Below are 18,858 nucleotides of genomic sequence, written 5' to 3' on the forward strand. Positions count from 1 at the left end.
CTGCACTGGATTGTGGGGGTTTTATGCCCTAGTAGATGGTCAGTTTTGATGTATGTGCCATGTTCTGCTGAGAAAAAAGTATATTCCTTTCTACCCCCATTCAATTTTCTCCAGAGGTCTATCATACCTAACTTTTCTAATATTCTATTCACCTCTTTAACTTATTTCTTGTTTATTTTGTGGTCAGATTTATCTAATTCAAAGAGGGGGAGGTTGAGGTCACCCACTAGTATAGTTTTGCTATCTATTTCTTCCTATATCTCCCTTAATTTCTCCTCTAAGAATCTGGATGCTAACACTTGGTGTTTATATGTTTAGTGATGATATTACCTCATTGTCTATGATACCTTTGAACAGTATGTAATTTCCTTCCTTATCTCTTTTATTAGATCTAGTTTTGCTTTTGCTTTGTCTGAGATCAGGATTACTACCCCTATTTTGTTTTTGTTTTTAGTTTTATTTAAGCTTAAGCACACTGTATTCTATTGTAGCCTTTTACCTTACTCTGTGTCTATCCTCTGCTTCACATGTGTTTCTTGTAAACAACATATTGTAGGATTATGATTTTTAATCAACTTTGCTTTCTGCTTCCATTTGATGGGACAATTCATCCCATTCACATTTACAGTTGTGATTACTATCTATGTCTTTCTCTCCATCTTTCCCCTCCTCCCTGTATATGCTTTTCTCTCTCTTTTCTCCCTTTCCCTCCTCACTAGAGTTTTGCTTTTGGCCGCCACCTCCCTCCATCTGCCCTCTCTTTTCTTTCCTTTTTCCTTACTACTTCTTCCTTCCATTCTATCCACTCCCTCCCTTTTCTTTCCTCTTTCCCCTCCTACAAATAGGATAAGTTAGATTTCTATACCTAACTGATTATGTTTTTCCCTCTTTGAGCCAAATTGATGACAGTAAGGTTCAAACAATGCTCATCTCCCTGCCTTCTTTCCCTCTACTGTAATATGTCTTTGTGCTTCTTCATGTGATAAAATTTATTCTTTTCTGCCTCCTCCTTTCCTCTTCTCCCAGTACAATCCCTTTTCACCACTTAATTAAATGTTTTAGTCATCATATCAAAGTCACCTTATACCCATCCCTCTGTCTATGTATACCCCTTCTAAATGCTATAATAAAAATACAATTCTCAAGAGTTACAGTTTGCCTTTATTGAATATGTGGGTTTTTTTCTTTCCTGTTAACCTTTTTATGCCTTTCTTGAGTCTTGTATTTAAAGGTCAAATTTCCTTTTGAGCTCTGGTGTTTTCATCAACAAAGTTTGGAAGTCCCCTATTTCATTGAATGTCCATCTCCTCCCCTGAAAGATTATACTCAGTTTTGCTGGGTAGTTGATCCTTGGTTTTCATCCAAGCTCCTTTGCCCCATGGAATATTGTATTCCAGACCCTCTGATCTTTTAATGTAGAAGCTGCAAAGTCTTGTGTTAATCCTGACTGTGGTTCCATGATTTTAAATTCTTTCTGGCTGCTTGCAGTATTTTCTTCTTGACCAATAATTCTAGAATTTGGCTACAATATTCCTTGGCATTTTCAATTTGGGAGTGCTTTCAGGAGGTGGTTGGTGGGTTCTTTCTATGACTATTTTACCCTCTGCTTCTTGGACCTCAAGGCAGTTTTTCTTAATAATTTCTTGAAAGAGAATGTCTAGGCTGGTTTTTTTTTTCCATCATGGCTTTCAGGTAGACCAATAATTCTTAAATTATCTCTCCTGGATCTATTTTCCAGGTCAATTGTTTTTCCAATGAAGTATTTTATGTTTTCTTCTATTTTTTTCATGCTTTTGATTTTGTTTGACTGATTCTTGATGTCTCCTATAGTCATTTGCTTCCATTTGCCTAATTCTAATTTTTAATGAATTTTTTTCAATTAGCTTTTGTACCACCTTTTCCATTTTGCAAATTCTATTTGTTTAAGGTGTTATTTTCTTCAATGTACTTTTTTTCCTTTTGGCCAATTGTATTTTATTTATTTTATTTTATTCTATTTTTAAGTAGTTGTGGTTAAGTGACTTGTGCAGGGTCACACACAATTGTATTTTTTTAAGGAATTGTTTTCTCCAGTCAATTTTTTCCCCTTACTTTTCCAAGCTATTGATTCTCTCTTGCATATTTTTCATTTCTTTTCCCAATTTTTCTTCTACCTCTGTTATTTGACTTTTAAAATCCTTCTGGAGATCTTCTAAGAAGGCTTTTTGGGCTTGAGACCAGTTCATATTCCCCTTTGCAGTTTTGGTTGTGGGTATATTCACAATGTTGTCCTCTTCTGGATTTGTCTTTTGATCTTCCTTGTTCCCATAGAAAGAATCTATGGTCATTGTCCATTTCTGCTTTTTTGCTCATGGTGTGTGCCTATTTCCTGGCTTTTAAAATTGTGTTCTCCTGCTGAGCACAGTGGGCAGTGGCCCAAGCTTCTTGTGCTGGGAGCTGTGTGCTGGGGTCTCAGGTGCTGGTAGCTGGAGGATGTAGGGGTCTGGCAGCTTACTTGGTGCTGAACTGGGATCCTAGTGGTGATGGTTGATGTGTGCTGAGGCCAAATGGGGTTTTCTCTGTTTCCCCAGGGTTACAGCAAAGGTCTCAGGGTGGGAAGGTTAGAAAGGGGCATGGACCCTGGAAGGCACCTGCTCCCCTGGGCTTCACTGAAGCCCAGGGGAGGTTTGGCTGCTGGAGGATGCCCCCTGCTGGTGCAAGTGGTGGTTCTCCAAGCTGGAGCCTATCAGTTCCCCTGCCTGTGCTGAGGCACTTAAGGGTCTTAGTGTTGGAGCTTGCTTGCTCCATCACCCTGGGGCTCAGAGTCTCACGCTGGTTTGCTGAGTTGGGGCTTGCCACTGGCTTGCTGGGATGCCTCCTGTCATGTACTGCTCTCCTTCCACCAGAGTGAGAGGGACCTTTCCTGTTAATCTCCCAAGCCTTCTGAACTAAAAGACTCCTGTACACTGTGTTTCTGCTGGGTCTGCTGTTCCAGGATTTTTCCTGGGGTGATATTTTCTGGCTTTTTAGAGGTCAGTAAGGGAGAATGAGAGTGACTTGCTGCTTAATCTGCCATCTCGGCTCCCAGACATCCCTCTCCCCTCGAGGGAAAAAAAAAACACACCACATTTTTAAAACCTTCATTGCAAAACATGCATAATCCAACAAAATAAATTCCCCTATGTCTAAAAATGTATATCTCTTTCTGCATTTTAAATCCCTCTCCTCTCTGACAAGAAGCCCAACATTAAGCTGTAACTACAGGAAATTTAATGAGGCATCTATAAAAGGATAAAAGATTTTCCAAGGCCAGGAATTGGGAGCTACTACTTGGCCATACTGTATATATTCTCTATGTCTTACTATCAATATACATTAACTATATTTTACTTTCATTGTACTTTAAATTTGAGCTCATCAATCCTAGGGACCATGTGTACACAAGGGGAGAATAATCCTTCCCACCACCACCCTTGGAAGATTTGAGGGGTTTTATACCAACTGTTTCTTATCAGTATGGTCTCTGTTTATCCTGGCATAAATCTAACCTTGTCACAATGGGTAATATTTAGATATGTTTTTGTGACTTCTTTGCTTACATATTATTTAATATTTTTATATAAATGTTCATTAGGAATGTTGGTTTATAGTTTTCTTTCCACACTTTATCTTTCCCTGGTTTAGATATCTAGATTGTATTTATCTTACATGGAGTTTGGCAGGATCCCAAGTAAATTCCATAATATGGGATGATTATCCATTAAACATTTGATGTAATTCACTTGTAAATTCATCTGGTCATGATGTTTTGTTCCCTCTGGCAAGCTTCCATCTCTTCATGCTGGCTTGTTAACTTGTGCTTTTACTGGCTTCCCTGGAATATTTGTTCTACTCAGTTTCTAGCTACTTTCCCTAATTTGCATGGGATTTCCTGATGTAAAGTTTCTTTCTGCCTTTGTAGGTTTCCCTGTTTATTTGCAGTATTTCTATGAGAATTCTCTCTATGGTGAAGTTTTTAACTGGATCCAGTTTACCTTTGATACCTTTTTGTTTTCTGTATCGTATTTTCTGGGCTTTCTCAGATATTTGTTGGTGTTTATATGGGTGAGCTAGACTTCCATAAAACCTTTTACACTGTCGTTTTTAAAAGTCTACTGCATTTTTTAACCTCATTTCCCTCATCTATAAAATGAGGATGTATGTAGGAGCTGGGTAAGGGGGCATATTGATCATTATAGCTTGCAAAAAGAGTGTGACTTCAAAAAGCTTATTCAAAATTGGGCTTCCCTTTGTGGGGTAGGAGGATAGTCTCAGTGAGAGTTTTAAAAATATGAACTAGCCCTACTTGAGAAGACAGTCAGCTCTGAAGAGTTTATCATTTACCTTCTCCCTCATGCTTCTTATAGAATATAGAGGGGTGGGAAGAAAGGGATTTCTCTGTCTTAATTCCTCCTCTAATTCTCTACCCCATCCACGAGGAATTTTGAGTCAAACACTGTTAAGATCAAACTCTCCCTTACAGGAGTAAGCTGTCACATACATATGTATCTCCTCAGAGCCATTTCTGGTCCTGAGAATAGTGTACTCTTACATAGCCTCTGATCACAACTGAATCACCTTCTTTTTTCAGATCACCACAACACTAGGGCAGGATTACTTTACTCTCAAAATTAGACCATTTTTTTTTACAAATATTTGTAAATATTTCATATTTACCCTGTGAGTAATCAAAGATTTAGGTGTGCTGAGAGATTAATGCAGGAACATTACTTAATAGAGTATGAGAGACAATCATTAAACATACATAGATACACATTATATATGAAGGCCCAGTTCTCATACACATGCACATGTTCTGCCTGATATACTCTTTCACACGAATATTTAGTATGTTTGCTTCTGAAACTTTGTGATAGTATGGAGTAGAAGTTCATTCCACAAATATTTATTAAATTTCCAAGTGCAAGAAACTCTACTTAACCATAGGAAATCTCCCTTTGAACTTTAATTGGATTCTTTGGTTCAGTGCTTTTCTATGTGTCCAGTAACTGAAGTCTGAGGGTGGATAAAAAGAACAACCTATAAAGTTGTGGCATCATTTTAATTTTAGTTCCTATTGCTTAAATGCCTATGCCTTTATTTATTTTGTTCACAATTTCCTCTCTAAAGGTGCAAGTCTCATTTTTAAAAAATATTTGATACAGATCAAAAATATTCCAAAGAATAAGCTTTTATTGTTTGAATGTATTTCTGACTCAACAAAAAAGCTCTTTTATCAGAATTTCAGAATTGTACAAGCATATCCCCCAGAAATATTTTTAGAGCAGATATGTCATGTTTCATTTAATATCTGTGCACACTTAGGGGTCTGGTTGAGCAGACACTGACAAAAAAACCAGGACCAGACAAAAACTTTATTCCTAGTTCCAACAGAAACTATTCTTCTGTCCTGTAATCTGATAATATTATACTTGTATTTTGTATCAAATTTGCACATTGCATGGCCTCAGTTTGGAATGAGATTTAGAAGAAACCAGACTAAGGGAATTAATTAGAAACATTATAATTTTACATTATTTCTTTTATAATTTATTTTTCCATTATGTATATTAGCAAATGTGAACAATGGCACTAGTGACACAAAAACTCCTCAGCATATTTTTTTTTCACCAAATTTTCCTTCTTTTATCTCCTCTTTCTATTAAAATAAGTGATTCTACTGCACAGAGAGAGTGGAGAAAGGCTGCCTAGAAGGACACTAGGCATAGAGGAGAAGAAAACTAAGGATCAAACATCACAAATCTGCAAAGTAGATAATTTACATGGAGTTACTTAAGAGTTATGTAACTATATAACTATAACATTTAGAAACATCTGCTGGGCACAAGGGGCTGGATCACAGTGCCCCTGTTTCCTCCCCCTAAAGACCTCTTCTGTTCTATAGACTTTGTAGTATGGACTGGGCTTAGCCTAGGGAGCTTGGCCACAAATGAGAGTGGGGCAAGGCTTCCTTTTCTCTCTTTGGCTTGTTAAAAAGGCACTGCAAGACAAATTATTTAAAGCTTAAGTTCTGACTCTCCAAAGGAGAAAACAGTGAACGATATAAATCAGGTATGAGATCTGTATTTATTTGCTATACACTCAAGAAATCTAACAGAGACACAAAAAACTCACAGCACCTATTGACAAAACAGTTTAAAACAATTCAGTAACATAACTTCTACTGTTTTGAAATGATGAATTTGAACCTTATCCAAATATAAAGCAATTTTCTAGACTGCTAATTAAGCATTTTTCTTTTTATATTACCTCTGTACTTGTTTACTATACTGGTCATTAACCTGGTTAATTTATAAGAGACTATTTGAGAACTATTTTTCTTTTTTGGGGTTAGAAAGATGACACTGTGTTTCCTTCTGTGAAAGTATGCTCAAGGCTACCTTTAGGAAATCATTTTATAATGTCTTTCATGTTATTCTTACAGGAGAAAAAAGATGGAAGAAGTGTGGCCTAGATGATAATAAGTAATATAGTTTGATCAATTTGGAACTTTTTCAAGGGGGCAGACTCAAAAAGTAGTTGAGAATCAATTTGCAGGAAGTATTCATTGGACTTCCCCAGGGATTTGTGTCTATAGGCAAGATCCTTTCAGATATGGATAATTTTGCTGAAGAAAAAGGGCAAAAATAACAAGAGTTGTGAGAGAAATACTACAAAAGCAGCCCCACAGACAAAAGGAACTTAATTCCCCAGAGTAAAGATTGCTTTCAGCATCTAGTTTGCATATTACTCACATGAAGACTTTAAAATTAACAGCTGGAAATCCTGAATGCCTAGCACCATTTAGTAACTAGAAGACCTGCAGGTGTAAGAGTGCAGAAATGTGGATTTTGCTTTATCATCATGAGATGAAAATAAAGCCTCTAATTGGGGAAACCATCTTTAATTGAGTTTTGAGGTTAATTTCAGGGCAGGTCTGAAGAGCTGAGCACAGACCAGAGCTGATTTCAGGAGAGACCTCCAGTTGAGCCTAGGAAGAGACCTTAGAGCCTGCATTGCCATATGTTGTTAGAATCTACCTTTTGCCCAATACTTAGCACAGTGCCTGGTGCAGAGTAAGCACTAAATGAATGCTTGTTGACTGACAGATTAGAAGAGCTTCTTTTGTTTCTGCTTCTTGGAAAAACTGACTGGAGGAGGAATGGCTTTAGTTTTCTTTGTACTGCCTTAGAGGTAGACATGCCTCAGAGCTAACAAGGTAGCTAACCTGGAAAAGCTGTACAGACTTTTGCTGTACAGGTTTCTGCATTTACTGAAAGAATGTAGCACTTCCCTGGCATCCCAGGAGAGAGGAATGGCCGAAGTGAAACAGCCAATATAGAAGTGGCCCTACCTGACAGGAGAATTAAGAACTCCAAAAGAAAAACAGCCAGCCTGAGTACAGTAGCCTTTACCCATCAAGAAATTATTATGAAAATTGCTCCTAAGGAAAGCAAAGGGCTTCAAGGCCCAAAGTCCAGAGTTAAGAATTCTCTGTACACGTGCCTAGCTCTGTAGGTGCATGTTCATTCTCTCCTATGGGAATTGCATAATCCTTGTTTGTAGCTATCATGTTATTCTTGCTTTGCCTTTTATTTAGTAAATATTTCTCATTAAAAGTTAATGGATAGAGTATCGGTCCTGGAGTCAGGAGGACCTGAGTTCAAATCTGGCCTCAAACCAAACACTCGATACTTACTAGCTGTGTGACCCTGGACAAGTCACTTAACCCCAACTGCCTAAAAATAAAAAAATTTTAAAAGTTAATGGAGTTCAGCTGGATGACTTGTTAGATGGGAAATAGCTCAATAGCTATGAGGTATAGTAGCAGGCATGTAATCTTCCACCAGGGTTACCTTTAAAAACCTAAGAGAATGAGTTATAATGATGGCTGCCAATCTGAGAACTCTTGGATCTGCTGGAATGAGTGGAGATTGGATGAGTGAACCAATTTAGATGGCAACATACAGATCCAAAAAGATTTCATTAGGACAGAATGATAGACCAACTCTAACAAGATGAAATTTTGGTTTCACTCACAAGATTGGAAAAGATGACAAAATGATCTGGAGTTTTTAGCCTCATAATCAACCAGTATTTATTGAGCACTTACCTGGCACCATCATAAAACAATAGAAGCAAAAGACAGTCCATACCCACAAGGAGGTACGTTCTAATGGAGGAATACAACGCATAAAAAGAAGCTGAAAATCAGTGTGCAGGTGGGGATGATAAAAGTACCATACATTGGATATGATGAAGTCTGAAGATTCTAGAGCAGAACCAAGAGAGGAGTGAAGGAGTGATAAACTCAAGGAGCTTAAATTCTATTGGCAGAGATGGCATACACTGGTCTGATTTGTTTACTTCCTCAAAATAGAGATTCCAGGAGGAATTAACTAATTAGAGGAAGGGATGACAGGGGAAGTGGATCCAGGATGAGAATACCAAAGGCATAGAAGTATCTTCTAGAGTGACAAGGCTGCTGGGATATGGTTTAGAAGTCCACAGAGTCGGGAGTGGAGTATCGAGCAGGAGTATATGCTGTGTAACATTGGGGAAGGTGGGGCCTCACAAGGATGATCACTTCTTTCACCTGTAAGAAATGATAAGGGGCCAGGAGACAATTTTTAAAGAGCAACATTGCTTCCTACTCACCTACATCTTGAACCCCTTCCCAAGTCTCCAGTCTATAAGCATTTAGTGTCTTCACACTGACTTGGAGCCATGAAAACTACCCACTTCACCATTCTACCCCAAACCACCTTATTCTTGCAGTGTCCCATTGACCCTTTTTCTTTCTTTTACATTCATCCATCCTCTAGCTGATTCAGGAGCTACCAAAACAAAAATGAAATGATCCATGCGCTCAAGGAGCTTATATTCTGTGAGAGGAGATGATGTGTACAAAAATAAGTATACTCAAATGAATCTATGATCTCATCAATTCAGGAGCTCCCTCCAATGACACAGATTGCAAGATGAAGGAAGATGCCTGCCTGGCCAACCTATGAGACTCTTGTTCATAGTCTCTGAAAGTTCACGATGGGGAAGTCTACCCAATGTTCCATGAACCTTCTTTGCTTTCTCTTAACATTGCAAGGGAAGTAGTAGAGCACTTTGGGCTTCCCACTTGTCACTCACTCTCCTCAAATGACTAGCCCATCTTTTCTTCCTGTCATACTTATTTCTGGATTATATCATTTACTCCTACACTTATTTGGAATTCCTTTTTGGTTATCTGTTGAAACTTGCTGATATGTATCATATGTTTCTCCACCTCAAATACCTTTTCAGTCTTTGATTCCACAGTGGAACTGGCATTTGTATTCCAGCCTTGCCACTTGTTATCTGTGTGACCTTGGACAAATGATTTTAGTTCTCTAGTCCTGTCTTTCCTTATCTATAAAATCAGAGGGGTAGACTAAATTGTTTCTAATCTGTTTTCAAGCTCTCACATGCTATGATCGTTAAATGAGCCACATTCACTTTGCTTTGCTATAATTTTATGAGATATAGAAAAATTGCTCCAAATTGTGTTTAATATTAGTACCCCAATTCAAAGGGAACCAAAGGATATTTCCTTCTATTCTCTTCCTTCACCTTTTCTACTCTGTGGAGAAACAAGTTCCATTATGCTTTAGGCTAATCTAATCTAAGTTGATATGGAAAATAGAAGTTTAAGAATGAAACAAAGACATGCAGGAATCAATCAAAAGAGGAAATAACTATTGGAAATTTTTATTTGAAAAAAGCAAAATGAGAAGAACGTTTTAAAAATAAAAATTTGAGATTTTTTTCATCTTTTAACTTTATAAATTCTTTTTCCTTTGTTCACTTAATTTATTCTTTTTAAAAATAGATTTTTAATTGATATCTTTTGTTTTTACTTTGCCTGGTATTCTTCCCCCTCCCCTTCACAGACAAATTCCTTCAGACAAAGATTTTTTTTTATAATAACAAGAAAAGAAAAAAAAATTCATCAAAAATGATCAACACTTTGAAAAAAATCTGACATTATATGTAATGTTCCACAACTGTGATCCCTCACCTCTGGAAAATGACAAAAGAAAGTGTAACCTCCTATTTTTTATGTGGAGCCAAGCTTGTTGTTAACAATTTCATGGTATTCATTTTTGGTTGTTGTGTAATTGTTCTTTTATTTACATTGTTGTCTTATCTGTCTCTATCTCTCTTCTTTTATATATCATATTTATTTACATGCATATAAATATATTGCATATTTATATAGATAAAGACAAAGAGAGGAAGGAAGAGAGACAGAGGCAGAAACAGAGAATTTTCTTAACTCTGCTTGCTTCACTTTTCCTCAGTTCATGTAAGTCCATGTTTCCCTGTATTCATCATGCTCATTGTTTCAGATTGAACAACATTTCATTTATGTAACACAATTTATTTAGCCATTCCTATGTTGATAAGCATCTTCTTCAATTCGAATATTTTGGACCACAAAAACAGTGCTGCTATAAATATTTTGGTGTATATCTAACCTTTCTTTTTATTTAATGATTGACTTCCTTGGGGTAAATACCCAACAGTGGAATCTCTAGGTCAGCAAGTGTGGACATTTTAACCCTCTTAATTTGCATAATTCTATATTGCTTTGAAGAATAATTGAACTGATTTTATAGCCCCACCAACAACATACTAGTGTAACTATATTTACATAACTCTTCCAACATTGACATTTCCATATTTTATCTTCTTTGCTAGTTTTCTGGGTGGGAGATGAAACCTCAGGTTTCTTTATTCTTAATAGTTTATCTGAGTTATTTCAGGATTCTCTGAAGAGGAGTTGATGGCTTTTCACAAAGGCTTTTTTGTTTGTCCTGGGGTATCCTTATAATGTTAAAAAGTTGTTATGAGCCTTGATTGTTTCCTTTTCTCAGTCCATCATTTCTCTATCTGGATATGAATAACATGTTTCTGGAGTTGTGATGGTCATTGTTGATCGGATTTCCTAAGTCTTGTTCATCTCTGCAGTTTTATTGTTATTGTATAAATTGTTCTTCTGGCTCTGCTTGCTTTACTTTACATCAGTTCATATGAATCTTCCCAAACTTCTCTGAAACCATCCCCTTCATTATTTCTTAGAGAACAATAGTATTCCATTCATTTATATATATAACTTGTTCAGCTGTATTTCAGTTAATGGATACCTCTTCGGTTTCCAGTTCTTATCTACCTTAAAAAGAGCTCCTATACATATTCATATGCTTTTTCCTTTCTTTCTGTTCTCTTTGAGATAAAGATGATAATAGCAGCATTGCCAGGTCAGAGCTTTTGGAGCATAATTCCAAATTACTTTTCAGAATGTTGGAACAGTTCATAGCAAGTCACTCTTCAGTGCTCCAGGTAGCTCCCAGAGCCCAGTAAGTTACAGATGAGCTGCTGCTCTGCATCTGTATAGGAAGTTTCTACTGCGGATTTCCCCAAAGGAACTAACATAATTAGAATCCCACATCACCTACCCACCCTAAATCAATCTGTACCTTTTTATTGTATAGGATCTGGTCTAAATCTGATTTCTGCTAACCTACTTTTAAGTTTTTCCAGTTCTTATCAAACAAGGAGCACTAGGCTGCTAAGTTTGATTGCTTCTGAGTTTTACTTATCTTATTCTTTCCCATTGATTAACCTTTTGATTCTTTAATCCATCATACATATTTCTAGTGATTATTCCTCTGTAAAAATGTGAGACTTGGTAATTCTAAACTTGTGTTATTTTTACTTTTCCTCATTTCCTTTGGTATTATTAATTTTTTTCACATATTTACCAATTGATTTTTTTTACATATTTACCAATGTGCTTTTCACCATCTTTTCCTCATTACCAACATTTACTAAAGTTTATGGTCACTAGATTTGGGTCATCTTGTCAGATTCTTCATTGTATTCCATTCCTTCATCATCTTCTGCCATAAACACTCTATAGCAAGTTTTTTGCTTATATTGCTCTGGATGTGATATTTCCTATTACTTTTGTGATTGATTGCTTAAGAAGAATCTTTGATTCATTTTAGCCACAATTTACTTTTTGTGTTTATTTATCATGATCATGTTTAAATTAATATGGTTTGGCTCTTCTTGGAAGGTGCTCATTGAACATTGGTTGATTTTGCTGCCATATGCAAATGTGGAAATTTCATCATCTTTTCCTCTCCCCTGCCCTTTTTTTTCCAGATCATCATTCTGCATCAAGGCAAATTCAGAGCTACCCATATTGACTTGTTGCTTTGACTCCCTGATGTAATTCTACACTGCACCGTGACTGGCAGGGAACCCAAAAGTAGAAGTCCCTGCCACTCATACAGAACTCTTCATAAGCCATACATTGAAAACTGAACCCATTGAATTTTTAGCCTATGCATCTCTGCTTCAATGCATGTAGATCCAGCTTGAGTAGATCAAACTTGGACTCCTATGGATGAGTTTCTGTCAAATCAGTCAACCAGATCTGGAGTGGGGATATAAATGACCCCTTCAAGTGGCTGAAAAATGGCCATTGGCCTCAAGTTGGACATTACTGAACAGAATACACTGGTTATGTTTTACCATAGTAAATTCTTACTATTAAACACCTCATTACTCTATCTCTTAAATAATTGTCTTCCTCTAATGTCTCATCATGGTGTGGAGTTGACCTTGGGTTCTCCAAGACACAAGGACACAAGTGTTAACAATATTTACCAATTTTAAGAAGATTTTAGTATGAATTTAGTGATAAAATCTCATCTAAACTCCTTCCTAGTTAAGTTCAAACAGGCTCACCATTAGGAACATAGGATTTTAGAGCCATAAGGGATCTTGGTGATGTCTTGTCTAATTTCAGTTGGCCTAGTGAGGCAAAGTAACTTTATTCAAGTTCATACATCTATTAAGTGGCAGAGCAAGGATGCAAATTCAGGTTAATTCCAAATCCAGTGCTCTTTTACTTTATGAATCAATAAAAGGCTAGCTATCAGCATTCTGTTGTCTTCCTTCTTTCCTTCCTTCCTTTTCCTTCCTTCCTTCTTTTCTTCCTTCCTTCCTTCCTTCCTTCCTTCTTTTCCTTTCTTCTTTTCTTCCTTCCTTTCTTTTTCTTCCTTTACCATAGGAACACATGAAACTATTAATGTGATTGAAGGATTATGATCTATTTTGATGGAGGAAATACCCCAACCAATGAAATCACAGATTTTTTTGAAAAAGCTAAGTACTGAGGTTCCTCATTTGTAAAATGGAAGAGTTTGACTAACTAATCTCTGAAGACCTTTCTAGTACTAGATCCTAAGTACTGTTGCATATATGTTCATTTACATTTCAGATTATATTTTCTCCATGTATGTAGTAATGAAAAATGCATTGAATCCTCTGTAGAAATGGAAAGTTACAACATAGATATTTAGCTATCCAACACCTACATCATAAAAGGAGTCTACCCTTCTACTCTGTGGTTCTTTCAAATCCTAGGATTTGAGAATATAAATAATAATAACAATGATGAATACCATAATATGTATTGCTATTTTCAGGTTTTATAGTGTTTTCATATACATTATCTCATTTTTTGATTCTCATATATATTTGATCTATTGGAAGATAACATGGTGTTAAGGGAAAGATAAAGGAAAAATTACTGAGCTTAGAGTGAGGACTTAAATATCTCTGAGTTCAAGTTCCTCTTCTGAGACATAATCATCGGTAAGATACAACCTTTTTGAGGTTATGTTTTATCATATATGTAAAATAGAAAAATAATATCTGCACTATTATCTTCACAGATGTTTTTGTGGAAATCAAATAGGTAAGTAGGTAAAGTGCTACATAAATGTCAGTTATTATTGTTTCCCTGTAAAGTAAGCAGAGCAAGTTGTTATTATTATTCTCATTTTGTAATAGGTTAATGTATTAATCTTCACTTTTTTCACTTATAAAATGAGTATAATGATAACTGTCCTACCTACCTCTCAGGACTATTGAGATAATTAGTAAGTGCCAGAACCAAGACTAGAACCTTAAATCTTCCACCAATTTCTGACATTCCAATGCTCCTACAATATTATTCAAGAATAGAACGATAAGAAAATTATGAAGAGATGAACACAACATGTGTTCAGATTCATACATTTGGTTCAGTTCAATTCACTGACAGTGACTTTGTTCATAGTTGAATAAAAAGCTTCAGATAATATCTTTCAATTAATTACAAAAAAGATTCATGGTTTGCATTCCCATTTCCTTTTCCAAACTTTTAAATACATATGTCTTAGAATGCAACATGACAACAATTTTCTTTCTTCCTATTAAAGAGCATATCCCCCCCCTCCCTATTTAATAGAACATATAAGTAGGAAAGACAGACCTGAAAGGCAGAATGTGTCTCTGACATTTGTTTCAATTATGGTAAAACATTCTACTTGTAATTCTTGGAAACACTGATATTTCTAAGGGAAATCTTCTCATCTAAACAACCACTCACAAAATAGGAAGAGACTGAGTTAGTGTTATCTTACCTGCTAACTCTTTCTTCCTTACCCTAGGGAAATTACCAATAAAATGAGTTAATATTCTGTTAATGAAATACAAATTGTGCTGTAAGAAAGAATTCAGCGCACCATACAGCTGGCATGTTAACTATAATGAACTCTAAAGTTAATTTTTATTTGTTTTAGTTGAATTGGATTTTTAATACATCAAAAAATAAGATGTTATATTAATTTAAACTCTTCCTGAATGTAAGTAATATTAATAATTAACTACATTGGGTCTACTATGAGCATATTAAATACTTATAGCACTGATCACTTTCCCTACAAGTTCTAATGGAAGCAACGCAATGTAGTAGTTGGTTTATTGGCCTATGAGTCAGTAGAATTATATTCTACCTTGGCTCTACAATTAATTAGTTGTGTAATCTTGGACAAGTCACTTTCCTTCTCAGAGCTCCATTTTTTTCATTTGTAAATTAAGAATTGATGATCTCCAAGATCTAAGGAAAGGTATACACATGAGGAAAAGTAGGTCCATATAAGTTAGAATACCTAAGGTCAAAGTAAGTGTTAGGGCATCATTTTAAAAATGTCTCCTAACTCCAGATGTAGCATTTGCCCCAGCGCATGTTATTAATTCTGGCCTCCAGAATTTTCTTTCTTTTGTTATTTTAGCAACAGTAGCAGTAGCTCCTAATATTCATCCTGTTTACCTCCCATTGAGTAAATGTTGGTAGTTTTGTGGTTACTTACTTAGTGTGACAAAGGAGGATTTAAAATTGGTAATAAAATATACCCCAATTCTAGCAAGAACTTAGAGGAGTATATTAATCTAAAGTTGTCTTGGTTACTGTCTGCCTTCAGATCACCATATCAGACCTTCAGCCAACATTGGTCTTCCACTCAACCTGATTAACAAGCATGAGCCATGGCCAGCCTATGTCACCTATACATCCCCAATTGTCAACAGACTCATGAGCAAGAAAGACTGAAACAATTAGAAATCCAGAAATCTAGTCAGGAAAACAGATGGGAAGCAAACTACAATAATAAACCAGGACTCATCCACCTGTCAAGAAAGCCTGCCAAGTTCTCTGCTGATGTTGCTAACAAGGAGCATCCCACAACAACAGTTCTCAGCAACTATTCCTCATTGGCATCCCCCCAGCACGTATTACATGTGAATGGTACATTTCCCCAAATGGCTTCAAGAGGAGGTCCCACTGAGGCTTACAACAAAATCATTTTTTCCCGAAAACCCATGATGTGCATTTTCCTGTATGGCTCCCAACCAGACAGCAAGGAGAGAAATACAAATGTTCATTAGACATCATGTTTTCTGTAGGCCACCCCTACCAGCTTAATACTGCTTTCAAGTTCTCTCTGCAATTTCTCTTGTTATTTTCTTTAAAGTTGCACTGGATTGCTTATGTGGAGTTGGATTAGAAGTCTGATTCCAACACTCTTTTAGAGCAATTGTGAAAGAGATGACTTAGATAAGAATTTGGGTCCCAGGATTATGTGGGTATGCCTCCTTCCCCAACTCCTACTCTCTACCCCCTGACCTAAGCAGATATGAGCTTCTATTCAACTGTAGACTCCAGCTCACTCCATTTATAGCTAACCCTTAGGGTGGAGAAAAATCATTGCCCCTCCTGACACTTTCCATGTAGCCTAAGGAAATCTATCCAAATATGTATTCCTTGAGTGCTAGATTATTCTTGGCTCCTGACCTGGTCTTTGATTCATGATTTAGAAGCTGCAGGGAATGGGAGAGTTTAGCTTCCCACTGACATTAGTGAGAAAGGATTTTTCCCCCTGTGTATTTTCAAAGTGTACTTTGATGCTTTCTACAGAGATGGAATAGTAGAACTGATTAATTGAAAACTCACTGCTATTTCTCAGACATCAGCAAAGAGTCAATGTTACTACATTCTTAAGTTCCCTCATATTAGCATTAGTCTTCTCCATATTAGAGAACACCTCTTCACAAGACAAATTACAATATCAACTTCAACTTCAATATTTATTAAGCATCTATTGTGTATTAGGTTCTGGGGAAAATGCAAGGATTAAATAAGACACAATTTAGTAGTGAGATATAGTTTTCTGGGTTCTAATTTGGGGAGTGGTGGTATTTTTTTTTTACTTAGTCTCCATGGTGGTTTTTTTGTTTGTTAGTCTGATTGTTTATTTGTTTCTGTTACCTAACTTTTCTCAACTACCAAATTATTGTTGCTCATCCTTCATTTTCAAAGAGGACCAATGACATCACAGGGTGATGTCTTGATTTGTGCATGAATTGGATTTAAGTGAGGCAGAGATGCACAAAGTTGTCATCTTCCTGAGTCATCAAAGCTTAGTGGCAAAACAAAAGTCAAGGCAACTGGCGATAGACTGGGTTGCAGTGGATGCCATGTTTGACCAAGTGTCAGCACTACACAATTTCTGCTTCAGCTACTTTCTTGGCCTTCGGAACAAATTGTTCTCATCCGCCCATTCCACTGGGGGTGGTCTTCACATGATTAGGGTAACATCCCCCTAACTCACCAGGGGTCTGAGGCTTATCAGTTACCCTCAACCTGGTTTAGCCTGTCTGCCAAGACTATTTTACCAGGAAGTGGCCACTGCTCATGCTACAGCTTCTTGGAGCCACAGGTGAGAGTTGGGTGATAGGTGGACACTGAAGGTGGATTGTATGGGATGTTCAGGGAGGACTAAATACCTTTGATGTAAGGGGTTGCTGATCCTTTTCAGGGCTGCTCAACTACCAAGTGTAAGGCAGTAGAAAGACCAGACTAGGAGGCAATGAAAGCATGCTAGATTTTATATCAGATAACCTGGGCTTAAATTTGACTTAGATGATCTTAGGGAACTCAAATACTTCTCTGAGTTTCAGTTGTTCATTTGTAAAATGAGAGACTTGAACTAGATGATTGACCACTAAGTTTCCTTCCACTTCTAAATCCTTTAAAGAGACTTGGATTTTATGACTAGCTTGTTGGGTGGTCTTGGACAAGTAATTTAACCATCCTTTGCCTTAGTTTCTACATCTGTAAAATAAGGATTATAACTATTATCTTTGTCTCACAGATATGTTGAAAATAAAATGAAAATAATAAAGTACTTCAGAAAAGTCAAATGTACTATACATATATGCTGTTATTATTTTACTAATAATAACACATAACAAATAGAATAAATACTGTACTTTTATGGTCTATCCATTCTCTTATTTGACCCTTGTAACAATCCTACAGCACAAGTATTTTATATCTATTTTACAGATTAGGATACTAAAGCTCTAAGGGGTTGAATGACTTGCTCAGGTCACATGACCATTAAATGACAGAGCCAGGACTTGAACCCAGATCTTCTTTATATTTCCAAGAGCCCTCTAGTCTCCCTTCCCATCCTTTTCATCCTTTTCCTCCCATTACCCAACAAGCTTTATTAGATACACTTGGCCCTAAGGTTAGAAAGCACTTCCATAATTGTAAGACGACAATGTCCTTTTAGGTCTTTTGTGTGAAGAATAGCCACATGATCAATTCAGTGCATCCAGATCTCTTTCTCTTAGGCTACAGGATAGACAGGCCATAGTGATTCTTAATGAAGAAATATTTTTACTGTGTCAGGGTCCACTAAGCATGTGCAGACATGGCCTCAATGACAGCTTCATCTAATTAGAATCAATTTCTTTGGTTTCTTTAATCATACATTTAGAGTTGGAAAAGAAATTTGTCCAACTTTTTTTTATTTTACAGATGAGAAAACTTGAGACCCAAGAAGAAAATCACATAAGTATCAGAGACAGAATTCAATCCCAGGTCTCCAACATTCTTTCCTCTATATTATGCTGCCCTTTAGAAATATTTGCATGTATACAATGGCTGTGGTATGGAGTTTTTGGAAGAGTAAGTGCTCTCTGAATCAAAACTATTTTTATTACTACTATTTAGGTTAATCTATTGTTAACATGATAATATAGGTATTAACTAAGAATACTATTGTCATCTCTTTTTGACATAAATGTGTAATATCTTGACACTTTCAGACATTGAGTGGCAGAATTTACATATGAAAAGGCATGGAATGCTCTTGAGCTGTTGAAATCTTTCCTTCTTGACAAAGATTGCCTCTATACTCATACTTCCCAACCACTCCCACACCTTTACATTGGTGAACAGCAGAAAGAGTTCTAAAAATTGGGGAATTACAAACCCCAGAATTAGTAATTATTAGGCAAGTAACCACTACTTGATTATTTATGTCTGCAGACTAGTCTGGAGACATGAAAACCTTGGAAGTGTGTTGGACAGACACCATTAGCTAGAATAAAGTCTCT

General features: G+C 36.5%; 1 protein-coding gene across 1 annotated transcript in view; it reads left to right on the forward strand.

The window, feature by feature from the left end:
* The window catches only part of CDRT4 (CMT1A duplicated region transcript 4), a 28,317-nt gene extending 12,211 nt beyond the window's left edge, over nt 1-16,106 (forward strand). Inside the window, 3 exon segments of the mRNA XM_078155735.1 lie at nt 10,271-10,357; nt 15,375-15,482; nt 15,485-16,106. Coding sequence (XP_078011861.1) covers nt 10,271-10,357; nt 15,375-15,482; nt 15,485-15,837 — 548 coding nt within the window. The 3' untranslated portion in view covers nt 15,838-16,106.
* The last annotated feature ends 2,752 nt before the right edge of the window (nt 16,107-18,858 follow it).

This window comes from Phascolarctos cinereus, unplaced genomic scaffold, assembly GCF_003287225.1.
Source record: "Phascolarctos cinereus isolate Bilbo 61053 unplaced genomic scaffold, phaCin_HiC Scaffold_5;HRSCAF=322, whole genome shotgun sequence".
In the NCBI taxonomy this organism is placed as follows: Eukaryota; Metazoa; Chordata; class Mammalia; order Diprotodontia; family Phascolarctidae; genus Phascolarctos; species Phascolarctos cinereus.